We start from the raw sequence: 22,500 nt of genomic DNA, 5'->3' as shown, positions 1-22,500 counted from the left end.
TATTGGTCTACATTTGGGGTAAAAAAATAAAAAAAAAATTAAAAAAAATAAAAAAATCCCTACCTACCGACCCTATTTTTTTTAGCCATGTTACCAGAAACAGACAATTTTTTTTTTGTTGGCCTAAGCACAATATTCAGTCCGCCGGTTGAATCAAATCTGTTCCCTTAACCGTATACACCCACCAATCTTTTTTACTGCCGCTCGAATCAAATAGTTTACCATAACCTTAATAACAACTACCCACAAGTATACCCACTAGCCTGTTATTTACAAACCCAGCACCAATACAAGGGCAGTGTAGACTTTCACCCAGTGTTCCCGCGGCCTTGTTCTTTCATGTAGGCGAGGGGGTCGTTTTTCACCCTGGTTTTAATCCAGCTCTGGTCAAACACAGGCCGCGGAGTGGGTGTTCACTGACTGATTCGATTCTCTATTGATCACGTGCGATGCTGGATTACACACTGGGAGAAATAAAATGGAGGGGGGAGAAGGAAGCTGGAGGAAGCGGCTGGGGGGTTTATTGAAGAAGAAGAAGAAGAAGAAGAAGAAGAAGAAGAAGAAGAAGAAGAAGAAGAAGAAGAAGAAGCAGAAATATGGTGAAAGTGAGCGCGAGGGATTTTGTGCACAACATTGTGAAGGTTTAGATGATGGTATTGGTGGGTGAAGGATTTTGTACAACAGCGTGAGAAATGTGAAGGGAAAAGAAGGTGGATAGAAAGATTTACTACGATGATAATTAGTTTTAACGTCCTCTTAGAACCATTTGGCCTATCTTGGGACAGAAGAGATTTACGGTGGTATGCATACGAAGAGGGAAAAACAGGAGATGATTCATGGAAGGTGGACACGGCAGGAGAAGCAAGAATGTGAAGAAGAAAGAGATAGCGTAGATAAGATACGAATTTTTTACACCCCCAGTATAGGGGTGTGTATAGGTTTCGGTCGATGTGTTTGTTTGTTTGTTTGTGTTCGCATATAGATCTCAAGAATGAACGGACCGATCGTCACCAAACTTGGTGAACAGGTTCTATACATTCCTGAGACGGTCCTTACAAAAATTGGGACCAGTCAAACACACGGTTAGGGAGTTATTGGTGGATTAAGATTCTACAAGGACTTATAGAGGGACATATTAATGGTCAAAGGGAAATAACCTTCTCAGTTGGTGGCAGTGAGAATGGTAAGGACGGGGGTGTTTTTCCTACCTCGGAGGAATTTCTTGTTTATCTTATTAACGAGGAAATACATTCACAGATATTTCAAGTGAACAGACAAACAAATACCTTTCTTGTATTTTGATTCTGAATTCTGGAACGTTGGCAGTCTCTTTGTTTTGGGATTTTCTTATTAACGAGGGTTATGTAAGCAATTGCTGCTTTTTTTTACAATCAGCCGTCGCCCATGAGGAAAAACTCTAAAGGTAACAACTATCTCATTACGTAACAATCACTTCTGATTAAATAAACAGAGAGAGGGAGAGAGAGAGAGGAAGGGAGAGAGAGAGAGAGAGAGAGAGAGAGAGAGAGAGAGAGAGAGAGAGAGAGAGAGAGACAGAACGAACGAACGAACGAACGAACGAACGAACTTTATTACTCAAGGATGGAGATGTTAGGCTCACGCCTAGTCTTACAATCTGTCCCTGCTAAACTAAGACATAAAGATAAAGACAATAAAAGGACAATTGTCAATCGCAATCATACAGTATTACTAACTACAACATTACCTATACGACTACATAATGCATAATAGAACATTGAAATGTACATGTATATCAAGATAATACAAAGGAAAAGAAAATTCGACTCGCACACACACGCGCGCCGCATGCCTGCAATCACGTTCGCACTCAATACAACACACACACTCACACAAACACACACACACACATACATACATACATACACACACACACACTCACACACACACACACACACACACATACATACATACATACACACACACACACACTCACATACACATATGCGCACACACACATACGCACACATACACACACACACACACACACACGCGCGCACACGCACACACACAACAACTTCATCATCATCATCATCATCATCATCATCATCATCGTCGTCGACATCATTATCAGAGAGAGAGAGAGAGAGACAGAGACAGAGAGAGAGAGAGAGAGAGAGAGAGAGAGAGAGAGAGAGAGAGAGAGAGAGAGAGAGAGAGAGAGAGAGAGAGAGAGAGAGAGAGAGAGAGAGAGAGAGAGAGAGAGAGAGAGAGAGAATACGAGAATACGAATACGAAAGTTTAATTGCTAAAGGCCATCGGTCCCTTGCAATGGGAATAATGCACATCACGCGCAACGAATTAGGTACGGTACAAAAGAGAGAGAGGGGAGCTGGAGTGATGAAGAGAGTAGTTAAGCCAGTGTCAACAGAGAAAGGGGAAGGTGATGGTGCGTGTGAGCGAGTTTGTACAACCATGTTGGAAAACGAGCGGAGATGTGGAAGAGATCGAGAACATCGAGCGTGGACAAAATAAGATGATGGTGGAAGTGAGCAATTTGTTGCACGAGCAGAACTAATTGCAAGAGAGAAGTGGAGGAGAAAATATGGGGGATGGGGGGGGGGGGGAGAAAAGAAGGGGAGACAGTGCGGATAAACTAAGAAAGATGATCTGTTGGTAGATTTGAGGGACTTTGCACGGTAGTGTTGATGATGATGATGATGATGGAACTTTATTTTTCAAGGATAGAGGTTTAAGGCTACGCCTTTTCTTACAACCGGTCCTTACTTCTAATTTTTATTTTTTTTTGTTTGCTTAACGCCCAGCCGAATACGAAGTGCCATATCAGGGCGGTGCTGCTTTGACATATAACGTGCGCCACACACAAGACAGAAGTCGCGGCACAGGCTTCATGTCTCACCCAGTCACGTTATTCTGACACCGGACCAACCAGTCCTAGCACTAACCCCATAATGCCAGACGCCAGGGGGAGGGAGGGCGGTTTGCACGTGAGCCGTATGTTTGTAGAGACTTGTTGGTCGATGGCCCAGCCGCCACCTTTGATGGTGTAGCGGAGTGTTGTCCTAGTCGATGTCACAACAAGCACTACTGACGTCCTCAGTGTTTGTGTCATCCCTCTCTTTCCCAGAGTAGAGAAATAAATGTATAGCTCTAAAAAGGCACCTACAATTGATGGTACTGGCGAATAGCACTAAGTATATTTGCCTCTGTAGCTCTCTGTCTCTGTCTCTTTCTTTCTCCATCTCTTTCTCTCTTTCTCCCTCTCTCTCTCTATTCCTCGCTCTCACTCTATCTTTCTCCTCCCTCCTCTCTCTCTGTCCCTCCCTTTCCCTATCCCTCTCTATATTTCTGTCCCTTTCCTCCTTCCCTCCTTCCCTCCCCCCCCCTCCTCCCCCCCCCCCCATCCCTTCCTCTCCTCTCTCTCTCTCTCTCTCTCTCTCTCTCTCTCTCTCTCTCTCTCTCACTTTCTTTTACCTTTTTTAAGAGGGATATAGAATGGACAGGTGCCCACAAGGAATAATATCATCGATCGAGAGTGGTAGCAATGTTGGTCAGTCTCTTCCTCCCTCTTTCTTCGTGGCTCTCTCCATCCCTCTCTCTCTCTCTCTCTCTCTCTCTCTCTCTCTCTCTCTCTCTCTCTCTCTCTCTCTCTCTCACTTTCTTTTACCTTTTTTAAGAGGGATATAGAATGGACAGGTGCCCACAAGGAATAATATCATCGAAGAGAGTGGTAGCAATATTGGTCAGTCTCTTTCTCCCTCTTTCTTCGTGGCTCTCTCCATCCCTCTCTCTCTCTCTCTCTCTCTCTCTCTCTCTCTCTCTCTCTCTCTCTCTCTCTCTCTCTCTCTCTCTCTCACTTTCTTTTACCTTTTTTAAGAGGGATATAGAATGGACAGGTGCCCACAAGGAATAATATCATCGAAGAGAGTGGTAGCAATATTGGTCAGTCTCTTTCTCCCTCTTTCTTCGTGGCTCTCTCCATCCCTCTCTCTCTCTCTCTCTCTCTCTCTCTCTCTCTCTCTCTCTCTCTCTCTCTCTCTCTCTCTCTCTCTCTCTCTCTCTCTCTCTCTCTCTGCAACGCCCCTCCATCTCTTACTTTGTTTCTAAGAGGAATAAGCATGAAAAGGGTACCACTATTGCTGTTACTGACGAAGAAAGAGGTAGCCATGAAAAGGCACTCACATTAACTGGCACTGACGAACAGCATTTAGCATCTCTTTTTTTTTCGAGAAGGGAAAATCAATGAACGACTAACCATCATCGATACTGAGGCGGAGTAGAGGCAGCAATGGAATGGTTCCGACATTAGACAATAGTGGATGGATTGGTACTGCTTAGTTGTCTCTTTTCAGGCAGGCACCCACATCAGATATTGACGAAAGGAGAGGTATCGATAAACCCAGTCGATGTCACAATCAGCCGTACTGGCGTCTAATGTTTTCATCATATTCTTCTCTTTCCTTGAGAGTGCTACAGCAATGAAAAGACGCCCACAACATATTCAATTTCTTCACGAATATGAAAACGTTTGGCAGTGTTTATGTCGTTTTTGGCTTCGCTAGAGAGGCAAATGAAGAACAATTTGGTTTCTCCCAATATTAGACCAAAAATACTTAGTTTCCTCATTCACTTCAGCCTAAGAGGCAAAAAAGGAAAAAGCAAAATATGCCGGCAAAAAGTATTACTTCGAGGTCACATTACCATTCTTTGTTTGGTCTACAATCGCAATTATACACCAATTGCCATAATTAGGGTGTCATTAGGATCCAGTTATTCGCTTTTGAGAATTTAGCAGTTATGCGGCATGCATATAACATTACAACAAGAATGCACACAAATGTGTAAATTACCGCACACAGGCTGAGAATTGCTTGTGTAACCACAGCTAAAACAGGTAATTATCGTGCCGGATAAAATATATGATAATCGTAATTGCAACACGGCGTTTATTTTTCCATCAGAATATCGTAAATCGCCCTGATAATACCTAACCAGAAAACCGCACAATTTGTCACGATCACAATTACTCTGGGTTTTGTGTTTTTGTGTGTGTTTTTTGCAATATCGCGGGTTTGTAATCATGGTTCATTGATATACATAATTATAGCCTGTTTAAATGCGCGTGCGTGATTAACTAAATTAAATACGACCTTTTTTCTCCTCTCTACAAACTTTGTACAGGGTGACACAAAAAATGCAACCCATAAAAATGCTAAATGACTTCTACATCCGTTGACCAAATTACTTCATATTTGCTATGCATTAACTTCAGCTTAAGTATAATTAGTCCACAAAATGGCCATTTTTAATGTCAAATGTCTGACTTTCGTGATCTTTCAAAAACTATTTCCAAAATGGGGGATCGCCTCAAAAATACGATGTTTGAAATTGAGCAGTAGCGAAACTCACCCGATTTAAAGCGGCCAGGCTTTCGCCTTTGGGGTTATAATTTAAAGAACTATTATACCAACACCATAGTTAGACAACCAGGGACGTGAATTGAGGTCTAACGAATGACGTCTCACAACGTGCGTGGTCGTCCTTGGCGGTCAAGAAAGCCGCCGCGATCATTGCGCAGACGACACTTCTAGACCGCCAATATTTTTTGTGCGCATCACGTGCTCCACATAAATCGGCCGGAAACGAAGCAATTGGGAAACCTGGATACAGCAATTACATGCAAGATCAAGATATTAACATTGGATCGAAGAATGCGTTCAGATCATTTGTAAGCATGCATTAGAAATCAAACAGCACAATAAAATTCGTGTTTTTATTCTGTTCGCTAGGTCCGATACAAGGCGGACAGCGTGGAAATGGACCTGACGGAAATGGCGCGATCCCAGCATCCCCTGCTCAAGGTCAACGGCGAGGTCATCTACGACAAGTGTCAGGAGCTGGCGGAGTCACGCCCCATCACCTTCACCACCCCCGAGTCCTACCTCACAATCCCCACCTGGGACAACGCCAGCGACCGGGGAACGTTGGCCTTCCAGTTCCAGACGGCTGAACAGAACGGGCTGCTCATGTACAGCACGGGGGCCTCCGCTGGCAACGCGGACTTCTTCGCCTTGGAACTGGTGGACGGATACCTCAACCTGGTTCTCAACCAGGGCTCCGAACCCATCCGGATCATCTGTCGAGGGACCCCCGTGAGCGACGGTAAGCCCCACAACGTCTACTTTGAGTACGCCAACAACCGAGGCTACGTCACAGTAGACGGGCAGAAGGAGGTTTTTGCGTCGGTCTCTCGCGTGGATCGCTTCGACCTTGACGGGTCTCTGTCCATCGGGGGGATCAACAGGCACGTGGAGTCTGAGACTCTGCCCCGAGAGCTGTGGTCCGGGATGCTGGGTGAAGGCTATGTCGGCTGCCTCCTGGACATGGTTCTGGACGGGAACAAGATCGACCTGGTCACGGCCGCTCAGATCCAGGGCGTGGCTGGCGTTGCGGAGTACTGCCAGGTGATGGAGCCTCACTGCCTCAGCCACCCGTGTATGCACAAAGGGGTGTGCGTGGAAGGGTGGAACCGGTTTACCTGCGACTGCCGGGCTACTGGCTTCATTGACAGCGTGTGTCAGACAGGTGAGTGTCATGCAGTAAGGTTTCACTGTGGTGGTTGGTTGTGGTCGTGGTGGTGGTGATGATTTGTTGGTTGGTTTGTTGATTGATTGGTTCAATTGATGTTCTGGATGGTTAGCTTTCAGGTAAAGAACAATTTCTCTTCTGCTGATATGTACAGTGTTTACTCCTTGGCTAAAAAATGACAAGGCAAGCAAAAGCTTTTTTGTGTGTATTTTTTTTTTTTTTTTAGGGGGGGGGGAGGGGGGGGTGTAGACGTCTTACAGCTGTGTCTTCAATATGTTTCATAATTCTGTTCCTGTTTGTTTTTTGTTTCTTTATCACAAAGTTTAGAATTAGATGGCTTCTTAATGAAGATTTTCGGTGGTTTTTTTCGTTGGATGTTTTAATCACACCGTCGATAATTATATTCGTGTTTCTCCGATTCTGTATCTCTTTTTTTCCCGCCTTTGAATGATTCTGTTTAGTTTGGCAGTGTTCAGAGCAGAGCCGAATAAGGGTTGGAAATAGCTGAGTATGTTGCTGACTGCTTGGAGGGAGGGGGGGGGGGGGGAGGGTTGCTGGTTGGAAACGAGCATTAGCGTCGATACCAGTTTTCTGCCTGTGAAACTTTCCCTCTGGCCAGTCTCTTTTGTCTTTCTTGCTTCCTGACCGAAGGATTAAATGAACCAATTCGTGCGATTAAAGTGTTCATTATCTCGAGTAGTCCTTCCTGGTCTGTCAATCTGTCTACAGTCTAACTTCAGTCAAACGTCTGTGTCGTCTGCGAAACTTGAGAAAGAGAGAGAGAGAGAGAGAGAGAGAGAGAGAGAGAGAGAGAGAGAGAGAGAGAGAGAGAGAGAGAGAGAGAGAGAGAGACGAGGGGGGGGGGGGAGAGAGAGAGAGAGGGGGGAAAATGTCTTTGTGATGTGTCACCGTGTTTGTTGTGGTTTGTATATTTGTGTGTGTGTGTGTGTGTGTACGTGTACGTGTGTGTGTGTACGTGTGTGTGTGTGTGTGTGTGTATGTATGTGTGTGTGTGTGTGCGTATGTGTGTGTGTGTGTGTGTATGTGTGTGTGTGTGTGTGTTAAAATACACTGCCTCACTTGTTTTTATTCGGACTCGAAAATGACATTCTATTTCAAGAATTGTGCGTCCTTGTCCCGTGTTTAAACTTCAAGATGGAACTGATTTAGCTTATTGTAAGGTAACCTCGCTGTGTCTTGGTTTCGTGGGTGTTTCTTTTTTGCAAGAATGCCATTTTACTTTGAAAAATGTCTGTCGAAATAGCTCTTCATTAAACGTTCGCAGGAAACAGTTTTATCTCATTAGTAGATAACTTCGCTGGGTTTTGTTCGTTCGCGTTTTTACCAAACAAATGTCATTCTTTTTTTAAAATTATAAAATAAATGTAACTGATGAAATAGACAAGCCAGACTCATTTTAGGATTCAGGTATCTGGTTTATTGACTCCATTTTTGGCCCTCTTGGGATATTAAGGAATACAAATACAAATTACAACCCACACAATACCTTCCCAAAGAAGATCACACCATAATCTAAATCATTAACAAACAACAACAACAAGATTAAGAATTAAATGTCCTGACACAAAAAAGGACCAAAAAGGCCATAAGTAGAGAATCAAATTCTCCGAAGAAATATATCTCTTTGAAGAAAACAATAAAATAAAAAAAAAGCTCCTCGCACAAAGCCTTGAAACTTTAATTTGTCGCCCTTGTCTTGGACATGTTTTCGTTCGATCCCCGGTAAAATTAAAGACGCCGTCAGATCTCACCTTTGCCTTTCTGTGTTCGCTTTTAGCATCAACGTGTCTGATGGCACCGTAAAGCGCCGTTCACACGGCAGACTTTCAGCCAACTTTTCCCCAACTTTCAAGCGATTTTAATCAGCGCCAAGTCAAATCAAAATCGCTTCCCATGTGAAGAGTACAAACGCGCAAACTAGGTTTATGGGCGTTTTCTGCCAGTACAGCTATCGAAGCTACCTCCTGATGCGGAAAGGGCTATATATAAGGCCAAAAAAAATAATTGTCTGTTTCTGGTCACCCGACCGACCCTAAATTTCGGCGCCGACCCTAAACTTTTTTTTTCCAAACTCAAAATTTTTTTTTGGTTTTTTTTGTGGTAAAGGACAGGGTGAGAAAATGAACAACAAAAACGTGTGAAAACGAAAGTCCGCTGACGATTTGTAAATGTGTTGAGTGTCTTGTCTCTATGTATAGTGAATCCAGTCTCTTTGCGCGATTTTTAAAGTTAGTTTTATTGGTCTACATTTGGGGTAAAAAAAATAAAAAAATAAAAAATAAAAAAAAATCCCTACCTACCGACCCTATTTTTTTTAGCCATGTTACCAGAAACAGACAATTTTTTTTTTTGGCCTAACTCGAACAGCGGATAGAGATCGACCTCACCCATCAGTCACTGCCGAGTTTTCGTGTCGTTGCTAAATCTGGCCTAAATCGTACCTAAATCGTCAGGGCCGTTCACATGGCAGACTTTTCGCCGACTTGGCCTCGACACCGCGGGAACGATTTCATACCGACAAAAGTTGTAGGAGAGTTGTTTGAAAGTCTGCCATGTGAACGGCACTTTAGGCTGACCCACCAAGGTGTTCATTCGACGGAGATTTTAACAATTGAATTACAGGGGCGGAGGATCGATGAATTTGTGTGGGTGTTACCTTGGGCTGGCTTTGGCAAGTTTGAAATGGTGGGGTGGTATGGTGGGAGTGTTTTGTGGCGCGGGCGGATGGTTGTTTATAGGAGGGCTTGTTAAGGCTTACGAGGGCGCCATCGTGTTTTTTGACGACTCGAGATCTTGTTTGGAGAAGAAGATGAGTTTTTTTGGGAAGTATTTAGAGCATTAGATTTGTGTGTGTGTGTGTGTGTGTGTGTGTGTGTGTGTGTGTGTGTGTGTGTGTGTGTGTGTGTGTGTGTGTGTGTGTGTGTGTGTGTGTGTGTGTGTGTGTGTGTGGGTGGGTGTATGTGTGTGTGTGTGTATGTTTCTATCCATCCATCTATCCATCAATGTAATAGTGGTGATAATTTGTTTTCTGATGAATTATCCACTAGCATAACAGAGAAAGAGAGGGACAGAGATGGGGAGACAGACAGACAGACAGAGAGAAGGAGACAGAGAGAGGGAGTGAGAGAGAGAGAGGGGGGGAGAGTGAGAGAGATAAAAAAAAAGACAGAGAGAAAGCGAGAGAGAGAGAAGAAAGAGAGAGACAGTAAGACAGACAGACAGACAATGTCAGTGAGAGAAACATACCCAGACAACCAGGGACAGATAGAGATGTGGAGGGATGGGAGGGACACAGACAGACAGACAGACAATGTCAATGAGAGAAACATACCCAGACAACCAGGGACAGATAGAGATGTGGAGGGATGGGAGGGACACAGACAGACAGACAAACAGACAATGTCAATGAGAGAAACACACCCAGACAACCAGGGACAGATAGAGATGTGGAGGGATGGGAGGGACAGAGATAGACAGACAGACAGACAGACAGACAATGTCAGTGAGAGAAACATACCCAGACAACCAGGGACAGATAGAGATGTGGAGGGATGGGAGGGACACAGACAGACACGGCAAAGATAATTTTGAATTACAGCCACTGACCACCTGCTGACCTTTTGTCAGAATCACGGAACATCATTGATTTTCCTACGTACAGGAAATTGGACTTCTATTCTGACTACCGCAAAGCCATGTTGTGTGTGTGGAAATGTCAATTTCTGATTAGTTCGGGTTAGCGCGAGTAGTTTTAGCACTATTTAACAGCGAGAGAAATGTAGGCTTACATACATGTACATCGCAGGTTATGAGAATCAAAAAGAAAGTAAAGCTAATGAGTATGGCACCTGTTACCGTGACATACGCTATTTATGCCTTGAAAATGTGTATTATAAAAAGTTTGCACTGAATGGATGGATGGATGGTTTATTCATTAAGGCCATAGCCTCATATGAAGGGGTGTGGAACGAAAAGAAAAATATACATACGAATAAATACATAAATTTATAACATCAAATATGACGGATTATACAACATCAAATCATTCACACTACAGCAGTAAGTAGGGATATATGCATACTCTCATCTAACATCAAATTCAGTCTCCGAAATGATTTATACAAATATTGCACTTCATGACGGATAATGTTTGGTATTTTTCTAATCTCTATGTAATAAACATCGGAAAGAAATCGTAAGCTGGTTATTCTTACTCGTTTTTAATCGTGTTTTGCAGTTTCTCATATCAATTATACAGCCTTTGCTGTGTAATTATACGTTACCATTACATTTTGACCGGCTGCCTTGATAAACAGATCAAATGTTGTTGCATGTGTTCTTGTCCTTTTATCTAACCTTCTTCTTCTTCTTCTTCAGCGTTCCAAAATGTTCTGGTAACGTGTGAGCTCGTTTGCCCATTTGGGTTCCCCAAACTATACTCTGAGAGCATAGTCAGCTTCACTCCGCTTTCGTTGAGTAGGCATGCTGGGTATTTTCGTGTTTCCATAACCCACCGAACTCCGACATGGATTACAGGATCTTTTCCGTGCGCACTTGGTCTTGTGCTTGCGTGTACACACGAAAGGGGTTAAGTCACTAGCAGGTCTGCACATAAGTTGACCTGGGATCGGAAAAATCTCCACTCTTAACCCACCAGGCGGTAGCGACCGGGATTCGAACTCACGGCCTCCCGATTAGGAGGCCGACGTCTTACCACCACGCCACTGCGCCCGTCTACCTAGAACCGATTTTTAATATTCCAATCGCGACAAAAGTTATATCGTCCGATATCCACTTAGCTTTAAGTCTATTCTGGGTATGTGGAACAATCAACACGCAATTTATTAATTAACTCGAATTTCGTAGGCATACATAATTAATGATTTAAAATTCGAACAATACAATACTCTTTTTCCGATCTGAAGGGACCGCAAGTGCTTTTCAAAAACACTTCCAAACGGACAAAACAGTGTGTATGTATGTGGAATATAATAGATTAATTACTTTGCCGACCACACAACGAACTCTGAGTCTCGTAATTCTCTCTCACAGCACCACACAAATGTGAAGAGTTCAATGTTCGATTCTGATAATGTACAGGTTTTGATAGTGTGTAAGCCCAGATACCTTTGAGCCAAATTGTCACAATTTAATGATACCCTTTAGCTGAAGGAAGGCGTTGAAAGAAGGTCTTGTCGACCTAAGCAGCCAGTTCTGCATGAAGCCCCTATAATACTGAGCGTGTTATATAGGCTTCTTCTTTCCGTCTGTTACAATTGTTACGGCTTCTTTTTTCCTTCTCTTCCCAATTTCTGTCTTTCCGGTCCCTTCACACCTGCATTAATTTTGTCCCGACAGTTTTTTTCTTTGCCTTCAGGCAATAAACAGAGGTTGACGGGGCGTAAAAACGTTAATTACAATTCCTTCCTTCATTTCCCTTTTGTTATGTCCTTGCTCCTTTATTGGTTATGTTCTTGCCACGTGTCCTTTTTGGCCATCCCGCCAGCTGCTTCGTATGATGTCCATCGAAGTGCGCTCGGGTTTATTTCTTATGTTTTAAAAAGTGCAGTTTTATTGATTCATCTTTTCTTCCGTACTTGTTTTAATAATACAAAGGCTATATCTTTGGTACTTCGTTGCGCGAAAGCGAGAACGATTTATTTCTGCTGCTCTGTTTGTAAATACCGTGTAAGCTTTTGGACAAAGAAAGGGACATTAAGTTAAACTTTCAGCAAGAGGAAATGGTGACGGAAAACGGTAGCTTGATCCGATAAGCAAGTTGACAATAAAATATGTTTGGCACAATAGCGAACATTTCTCAAGCGGATCATTCTATTCAATGGGAGAGCATACCGGATCGACTTACATCGTATCTTACAGTTAAATAAAGCGCAATGTATTCCAGGAGGAAGCTGCGTTGACTACAACAACACTTTCCTGTGTATTCCGCCTTTCTTTTGTGTCATTTTCCAATCAATCTGCTGAATTTGTATACACTTTTCACCAAAACGTTAACCGTAGTTGTGAATCACTTGATGAAATGGTTGGAAAATGATCATGCAAATCAGAACACTAAGAGCTGTCCGCAAAAATTGCATTCTGTTAAATCAAGCATGTAACCCCCCCACCCCACCCCACCTACTTCAGCGATTTGATGCGTGGGAAGCCAATGCACACCTTTATATTCAATAACGGTAAATTGGAATAGAAATGAGGACGGATCATTTTTGGATTTCGCAGCTATAGCTCCCTAAAGCCAAACCTGAACCAAGTTGATTTCCTGCTTTCCCATTTTTCCGATTTTTCCCCCTCAAAAAGCTTTGGCTTTACATTTCCACAAATCTGGCATGATCCACTTTTGCGGCTTCACGGCTGAGAAAGCCGAAAAGCCAAACACTTTCACGGGAAGTGGCGGAAGCTTTTGCAGACGTGGGCGAAAAGGATACACACATTATCATCATCTCCCGGTATCTCCGTTCCTTTTCAGTGTTCGCTTTGTTGGTCGGTGTTCACCACAGTTTGGACAGGAGATATTGATCAGGACGTGTTTCTATGGAAGGCCAGTAGCGCCATAATGCTCTCTCTTTCCGACGAAGCGAGGCGGGGTGTATTGTGAGACGCCATTTGCATACAAAAAGGAAGCAATGAAACAAATAGAGTATGGCAAGATATGGTGATTAAAAGGGATTGGTTGAAATTGAGACCTGTCATTTTTATTGAAAAACGAGGCACGCGAATTATGTATTTTGTTTTGTGTTGTTTTATTTGGGTTTCATCTCATTTCGCTTTCACGCATTTATCGCACTACGTTTTCTTTTGCTTGCGTTCTTTATAGTTTCCCACTACTTCCTCTACATCATATACAACTCTTTCAAGCAATTTCGACTATTACAAGTAGTGTGGTTATCTTTGGTAATGCTTAGTTAAACATAAAAAGACCCTGCACGTTTTATTTCTTTGGAAGGGTACTTTTGGTATACCGATAGAATACATTTTACTGGCTGAAGAAATAATTTAAGTATCGTGTTTCAAAGAGTGCTTCTTCCGGGGAAAAGATATTTTTTGTACAAATAAACTTTATGAGTGTTGACTTTTTTCTGTTCAGCGCAGCTGAAGTTAATGAAGTTGTAAGAGCCGGAGTAGAACAGTGGTTATAGCGCTTGCATCTCACGCTGGAGATCGTGGTGTCGATCCCAATCCGAGGCGAATAAAAATATCCAATTTTTCCGAGGGCTCTCCTGTCCACCTAGCTGGAAATGGGTACCTGATCCTATTAAAGGTGGTCGTCTACATTTTTGCTTTTTTTTCAATAATCTTATGGTTAGATTTCGCTAAAATGTTATGTCAGATGATGAATGAACCATGGGGGAAAAAGTTATGGAACAAAAAATATATGTAAAAAAAGATTTTATTTTTGGGTAGCGTGACTCACGCTTCCAATATTTTGTTTTCTGTTTGCTGAGAACATGTGCTTTGCCTAAAAATACTGACCAATCAAATTCATGTCACTATGCTTATAGCCACGCCCAAACAAGTGCAGCAACAGTTTGACATTGGAGCGCTGTCCACGCTTTTTTTAAACGCACGAAATGCACGGGATTTGAGAGGAGTTTTGCGCTTGGCATTTTCCAAATAAGGATATCCTACTATGAGTACTACGCTGGAATACTACAATGAATTTTCAAACGGCTACACTGGCTTCGTCTTTCCTGATCGAAAGGGGGTGTATTGTTGATATTTGTAGATAATAGACTCTGCATTTTAATGGTCAAATGGCGATTTCGGTATAAAAATGAAGACAAGGACCTTTAGGGGATATAGCTCAGTTGGTAGCGCGCTGGATTTGTATTCAGTTGGCCGCTGTCAGCGTGAGTTCGATCCCAGGTTCGGCGGAAATTTATTTCATAGTCAAATTTGTGTGCAGACTCTCTTCGGTGTCCGAACCTCCCCCCGTGTACACTACATTGGGTGTGCACCTTAAAGATCCCACGATTGACAAAAGGGTCTTTCCTGGCAAAAATTGCTCAGGCACAGTTAATAATTGTCTACCTATACCCGTGTGACTTGGAATAATAGACCGTGAAAGGTAAATATGCGCCGAAATGGCTGCAATTACTGGCCGTATAAAATTTCATCTCACACGGCATCACTGCAGAGCGCCTAGAACTGTACCCACGGAATATGCGCGATATAAGACTCATTGATTGATTGATTGATTTAAGGCCCGGGGAAGGTAAGGGCAGTGAGGAAGGGGAATGGGCACCGCCTTCATTAAAGTGGCCCGAGAGTAGTTGAGATCTCTTACATCTCGCTCCCCTATACGACCAAATATGGTCATGGACCACCTTTGCCTTTTTTATGTGCCGACAAAATCAAGAATCAGTCAAAACCAAAGTGGGTTTTTTTTTCAGTTCTTCCGTTCGAATATTTTGTTATTGATGTCGGATGGTATTTATATTTCTGTGTGTATATAAATATCCAAATTTATAGATACAGTATTTGTTTGTTTTACATAAATATTCTAAGCGTTACCCTAAATGAGCAGTCAATCATTTTGTTTATACGGTATTATTGTAATTGTTTTTCGCAGACCATACAAATCTTATGATTAAAGTTATCTTTCTGTCTTAAAACAGCGGCCGCCACTCTGCAGTTTGACGGCACGCAGTTCGTCAAGGTCACACAGCCAGAAGAGTCTCAAACCGAGGCAGAAGACATCTCAATGAGGTTTCGAACCATGCACCCCAACGGTCTGCTCTTCATGACCACCTCTGACGTCACGACGGATAGAATGGAACTGTACCTGGAAAACGGGATCATTTACCTGGGCATCGACGTTGGTAGCGGGAAAAAGGTGCGTGTGAGGTTTAGGTGGACGTTCGTATTGCACGTGCAATCTTGTAACATAAATAAGCTGCTGCTTCAGATAAGTGATGACGCAGCTAACCTTTGGTTGATCTTGTAGGCGCAAAAGATTCGCAATATGCCTACACTAAGCTATGTTTTTATGATAATAGGTAAATGAAAGTTTAACATCAGTAAGAAAGTTGAAAACAAAAGCAATCTGTACTCACCAATAGGACAGCACATACACAACTAAATCAGATGTTCGCCTATCGAGGCATTTTCAGGACTAGCAAACAGACACAGAGCTAGAGGGAAACAAACAGACACAGAGCTAGAGGGAAACAAACAGACACAGAGCTAGAGGGAAACAGACACAGAGCTAGAGGGAAACAAACAGACACAGAGCTAGAGGGAAACAAACAGACACAGAGCTAGAGGGAAACAAACAGACACAGAGCTAGAGGGAAACAAACAGACACAGAGCTAGAGGGAAACAGACACAGAGCTAGAGGGAAACAAACAGACACAAAGCTAGAGGGAAACAAACAGACACAGAGCTAGAGGGAAACAAACAGACACAGAGCTAGAGGGAAACACACAGACACAGAGCTAGAGGGAAACAGACACAGAGCTAGAGGGAAACAAACAGACACAGAGCTAGAGGGAAACAGACACAGAGCTAGAGGGAAACACACAGACACAGAGCTAGAGGGAAACAAACAGACACAGAGCTAGAGGGAAACAAACAGACACAGAGCTAGAGGGAAACAAACAAACACAGAGCTAGAGGGAAACAAACAGACACAGAGCTGGAGGGAAACAAACAGACACAGAGGTAGAGGGAAACAAACAGACAGAGCTAGAGGTAACAAACAGACACAGAGCTAGAGGGAAACAAACAGACACAGAGCTAGAGGTAACAAACAGACACAGAGCTAGAGGGAAGCAGACAGACACAGAGCTAGAGGGAAACAAACAGACACAGAGCTAGAGGGAAACAAACAGACACAGAGCTAGAGGGAAGCAGACAGACACAGAGCTAGAGGGAAACAGACAGACACAGAGCTAGAGGGAAACAGACAGACACAGAGCTAGAGGGAAACAGACAGACACAGAGCTAGAGGGAAACACACAGACACAGAGCTAGAGGGAAACACACAGACACAGAGCTAGAGGGAAACAAACAGACACAGAGCTAGAGGGAAACAAACAGACACAGAGCTAGAGGGAAACAAACAGACACAGAGCTAGAGGGAAACACACAGACACAGAGCTAGAGGGAAGCAAACAGACACAGAGCTAGAGGGAAACACACAGACACAGAGCTAGAGGGAAGCAAACAGACACAGAGCTAGAGGGAAACACACAGACACAGAGCTAGAGGGAAACAAACAGACACAGAGCTAGAGGGAAACAAACAAACACAGAGCTAGAGGGAAACAAACAGACACAGAGCTAGAGGGAAACAAACAAACACAGAGCTAGAGGGAAACAGACAGACACAGAGCTAGAGGGAAACAAACAGACACAGAGCTAGAGGGAAACAGACAGACACAGAGCTAGAGGGAAACACACAGACACAGAGCTAGAGGGAAGCAGACAGACACAGAGCTAGAGGTAACAAACAGACACAGAGCTAGAGGGAAGCAGACAGACACAGAGCTAGAGGGAAACAAACAGACACAGAGCTAGAGGGAAACAAACAGACACAGAGCTAGAGGGAAACAAACAGACACAGAGCTAGAGGGAAACAGACAGACACAGAGCTAGAGGGAAACAGACACAGAGCTAGAGGGAAACAAACAGACACAGAGCTAGAGGGAAACAGACAGACACAGAGCTAGAGGGAAACAGACAGACACAGAGCTAGAGGGAAACAAACAGGCACAGAGCTAGAGGGAAACAGACAGACACAGAGCTAGAGGGAAACAGACAGACACAGAGCTAGAGGGAAACAGACAGACACAGAGCTAGAGGTAACAAACAGACACAGAGCTAGAGGGAAACAAACAGACACAGAGCTAGAGGGAAACAAACAGACACAGAGCTAGAGGGAAACAAACAGACACAGAGCTAGAGGGAAACAGACACAGAGCTAGAGGGAAACAGACACAGAGCTAGAGGGAAACAAACACAGAGCTAGAGGGAAACAAACAGACACAGAGCTAGAGGGAAACAGACACAGAGCTAGAGGGAAACAAACACAGAGCTAGAGGGAAACAAACACAGAGCTAGAGGGAAACAAACACAGAGCTAGAGGGACACAAACAGACACAGAGCTAGAGGGAAACAGACACAGAGCTAGAGGGAAACAAACAGACAGAGCTAGAGGGAAACAAACAGACACAGAGCTAGAGGGAAACAAACAGACACAGAGCTAGAGGGAAACAAACAGACACAGAGCTAGAGAGAAACAAACAGACACAGAGCTAGAGGGACACAAACAGACACAGAGCTAGAGGGAAACACACAGACACAGAGCTAGAGGGAAACAGACACAGAGGTAGAGGGAAACAAACAGACACAGAGCTAGAGGGAAACAAACAGACACAGAGCTAGAGGGAAACAAACAGACACAGAGCTAGAGGGAAACAAACAAACACAGAGCTAGAGGGAAACAGACAGAGAGCTAGAGGGAAGCAGACAGACACAGAGCTAGAGGGAAACAAACAGACACAGAGCTAGAGGGAAACAGACACAGAGCTAGAGGGAAACAGACACAGAGCTAGAGGGAAACAGACAGACACAGAGCTAGAGGGTAACAAACAGAGACAGAGCTAGAGGGAAGCAGACACAGAGCTAGAGGGAAACAGACAGACACAGAGCTAGAGAGAAACAAACAGACACAGAGCTAGAGGGAAACAAACAGACACAGAGCTAGAGGGAAACAAACAGACACAGAGCTAGAGGGAAACAGACAGACACAGAGCTAGAGGGAAACAAACAGACACAGAGCTAGAGGGAAACAGACAGACACAGAGCTAGAGAGAAACAAACAGACACAGAGCTAGAGGGAAACAAACAAACACAGAGCTAGAGGGAAACAAACAGACACAGAGCTAGAGGGAAACAGACACAGAGCTAGAGGGAAACAAACAAACACAGAGCTAGAGGGAAACAGACACAGAGCTAGAGGGACACAAACAGACACAGAGCTAGAGGGAAACAGACACAGAGCTAGAGGGAAACAAACAGACACAGAGCTAGAGGGACACAAACAGACACAGAGCTAGAGGGAAACAGACACAGAGCTAGAGGGAAACAAACAGACACAGAGCTAGAGGGACACAAACAGACACAGAGCTAGAGGGAAACAGACACAGAGCTAGAGGGAAACAGACAGACACAGAGCTAGAGGTAACAAACAGACACAGAGCTAGAGGTAACAAACAGACACAGAGCTAGAGGGAAACAAACAGACACAGAGCTAGAGGGAAACACACAGACACAGAGCTAGAGGGAAACAAACAGACACAGAGCTAGAGGGAAACAGACACAGAGCTAGAGGGAAACAAACAGACACAGAGCTAGAGGGAAACAAACAGACACAGAGCTAGAGGGAAACAGACACAGAGCTAGAGGGAAACAGACACAGAGCTAGAGGGAAACAAACAGACACAGAGCTAGAGGGAAACAAACAGACACAGAGCTAGAGGGAAACAGACACAGAGCTAGAGGGAAACAGACACAGAGCTAGAGGGAAACAGACAGACACAGAGCTAGAGGGAAACAAACAGACACAGAGCTAGAGAGAAACAGACACAGAGCTAGAGGGAAACAAACAGACACAGAGCTAGAGGGAAACAAACAGACACAGAGCTAGAGGGAAACAAACAAACACAGAGCTAGAGGGAAACAGACACAGAGCTAGAGGGAAACAAACAGACACAGAGCTGGAGGGAAACAAACAGACACAGAGCTAGAGGGAAACAAACAGACACAGAGCTAGAGGGAAACAAACAGACACAGAGCTAGAGGGAAACAAACAGACACAGAGCTAGAGGGAAACAGACACAGAGCTAGAGGGAAACAGACAGACACAGAGCTAGAGGGAAACAAACAGACACAGAGGTAGAGGGAAACAGACAGACACAGAGCTAGAGGGAAACAAACAGACACAGAGCTAGAGGGAAACAGACACAGAGCTAGAGGGAAACAAACAGACACAGAGCTAGAGGGAAACAAACAGACACAGAGCTAGACTAGAGGGAAACAAACAGACACAGAGCTAGAGGGAAACAAACAGATACAGAGCTAGAGGGAAACAAACAGACACAGAGCTAGAGGGAAACAAACAGACACAGAGCTAGAGGGAAACAAACAGACACAGAGCTAGAGGGAAACAAAAACCAAAAGCAGTCCGGAACAAAAGAAATGAACAGAAAATGGAGGGAAGCAAAAAGACTCAGTAAGAAGACAACGACAAAGAAAGTATTGACGAGAATAATAGTCTGCATAAGGTATGTACGGTTTTGATACATATATTTTTATGGTTTGTTTTTGAAGATAAATTGGGAATGTTCTCTGGAATGAAGGGACTATGTTTTAGGCGTATTAATTTGATAGTGGTGTGTTCCTGAGATCCTCGTTTGTGGCGCAAAGATCGATGAGAACAAGGAGAACATTATTCGGAAAGGAGGCATCGTGATACTTGCTTCCCAGCATACTTTTGCGACGTTGCTGATGATGCTGATTTTTTCTTTATGTATGTGTTTCAGTTGCTGTCAGTGGGACACATGCTGAATGATGATCGCTGGCACACTGTGTATATCAAAAGACGTGGACACGACGTGGAACTCAAGATTGACGTTCTCAGGCCTGTAGCTGGTGAGTCATACTGTCTGTCTGTTTACATTTCTGTCTGTCTTTCTGTTTGTCTGTCTGTCTGTCTTTCTGTATGTCTGCCTGTCTGTCTTTCTGTATGTCTGCCTGTACTGTCTGAATGTGTGTCTTTTCGTTAGTTCGTCCGTCTTTTTGTTCGTCTGTCCATCCGTCTGCCTATCGGTCTGTTAGTTTCAAGTGCCTCAACTGTCATTATACACCCACCATACTAATCAGACCTTGTTTAATTCCTCTTTTTTTTTTACAAAAAAACACTAATATAGTAGAGCTTGTTTTATGTATTCTTTTTAACCAAGAAAAGAAAAGTAATGTTGTACACTAGAAATGTTAAACACCGTTTGTAAATGGAGGCCAGCTTACAGTATGTGGTTTGTGTCACAGGTGTAATGTAGTTGTTGCCTTCACTGCTTGAATCACTAAAGTATCGCATTCAGGGGTCTGTTTTTTGTGTGTTCTAACTTCAAATCGACACAGAAAAAGCCAAGTGAATTGTCTCAGATGACATTCACATGTGGTGCGCATCACACCTTACACCATGATAACATAGAATACAAAAACATTTACACAAGGAAAATCATTTCACTTAACCTCATTACATAGTTCTGGCACTAGTTATTTAAACAAAAGAAGACAAGAATTATTGAGTTACGTCAAATCACTTCGCAGTCTAAGTTACCTTGGTACTCTTGGGCAACTTTGTAATATTTGGTAATGATAATTGGCTAGTAGAAAAGTCTGGAATACTAAATAATCTCGCTGTCTACTCTACTTCAAAGGAAAACTTTTTTTTTATAAAGTGGGCAGACACTGTCATGAATAGCATTCATCAAACAGAAAGTGGATGGCAAGTCACAGTCATAGAATTCATCAAACAAAAACTTGAGCAGACACAGCGAAATTGCAGACACCCAAACTTAGAAGCAGCATCAAAATCTTCAAACGTTTTCTTGGTGCAATGTTTTCTTCAAGCAAATGTCTTGTGGGCCCCCCATGTCACTGCTGATGCTGGCGTTAATTTTCTTTCAGAGAAACTGCCGGGGACGGAGAATTCTCTCTCCATCAAAGCTTTCTTTATTGGCTATCCGTCCGTTTCCAAGTCCCTGCCTGGTATTCAACTTGTTTCATGACTTTAATCCTTTCTCGCTTGTTTATGTGTCGTGGCCATTTATGTACCAGTTGGATTAGCATTATTGTTTTCCCTGTGCCTGGTACTACATTGCATGCAGCATCGCTGTTTTCCCGGTCCCTGGCGGCCCTGTTGCAAGTTTCTTAAACCTTCCAACCTTGCCCTGCATTTTTTTGGGCGTCAATTTTGCATTTTATTACTAACGCTTTTGTGTTACGTTTTTCTAAATCCTGCATTAATTTTCATCATTATTTTTCTTTTGTTAATTCATCTTGTTTAATGTTTGCTATTTACATAAGCATTTCTTGCCTTTTCCCCCTTTTGTTCCGCTTAATGAAAATTGCTGTTTTCTTCTTATTTCTTTATATTTATGTAAATCCCATGGCTGCTCTAAAATGGCTTATACCAGTTCCCTTCTACCCGTTCCGCCAAGACATTAAACACATGCGCATGCGCGGCTGTTTCCTTAGCTTTTCTTTGTGCACTCCTCACCTACTTAATTGGTGCTTTTTCTTAATTTTGCTTCTCACATGGTGATCACAAAACATTGTATACAGTAGCTTCGTTTTAAATAATGTTTTTGTTTGTTTAACAGAAAAAAACGTGTGCACAAAGAACCCATGTAGATTCACTATTTTCGATGGACTATTTATTTATGCTTATCTGACTATTTGATCCTGTGTATACTTTACCACTATTTGAGAGACTGTTTTTGCTTATTGCTTTTCGAAGCATTTTGATAACCACCTGGCAGTTTTTATTTCATACCCTAATGTCCCTGCTGTTGTTGTTGTTGCCGTGTGTGTGTGTGCGTGCATGCGTGCCTGTGTGTGTTTGTGTGTGCGTGCGTGCGTGCGTGCGTGCGTGTGTGCGTGCGTGCGTGCGTGCGTGTGTCTGTGCGTGACTGTGTGTGTGCGTGCGTGCGTGCGTGCGTGACTTTATGTGTGCGTATGTGCGTGCGTGCAGGCGTGTGTGTGTATGTTTATGCGTACGTATGCATGCGTTTTCTGCTTCTATTACTAGCATAATAAAGCTTCAAAAATGTAATCCAGCTCTGCACTTTGTTATATTCTTGC

At 43.3% G+C, this 22,500-nt stretch overlaps 1 protein-coding gene across 1 annotated transcript in view; it reads left to right on the top strand.

Annotated features, from left to right (window-relative positions):
• Positions 1-22,500, top strand: part of LOC138951841 (neurexin 1-like) — a 91,973-nt gene that overhangs the window by 38,993 nt on the left and 30,480 nt on the right. Inside the window, exons 6-9 of the mRNA XM_070323400.1 lie at positions 5,790-6,585; positions 15,246-15,463; positions 20,175-20,283; positions 21,325-21,405. Of these exons, the coding sequence (XP_070179501.1) occupies positions 5,790-6,585; positions 15,246-15,463; positions 20,175-20,283; positions 21,325-21,405 (1,204 nt within the window). The remainder of the gene's footprint in view (positions 1-5,789; positions 6,586-15,245; positions 15,464-20,174; positions 20,284-21,324; positions 21,406-22,500) is intronic.

The sequence above is a fragment of the Littorina saxatilis genome, linkage group LG17 (assembly GCF_037325665.1).
Source record: "Littorina saxatilis isolate snail1 linkage group LG17, US_GU_Lsax_2.0, whole genome shotgun sequence".
NCBI lineage: Eukaryota > Metazoa > Mollusca > Gastropoda > Littorinimorpha > Littorinidae > Littorina > Littorina saxatilis.
The sequence above is the reverse complement of the archived record's forward strand: the minus strand, read 5'-3'. Positions and strand labels throughout refer to the sequence as shown.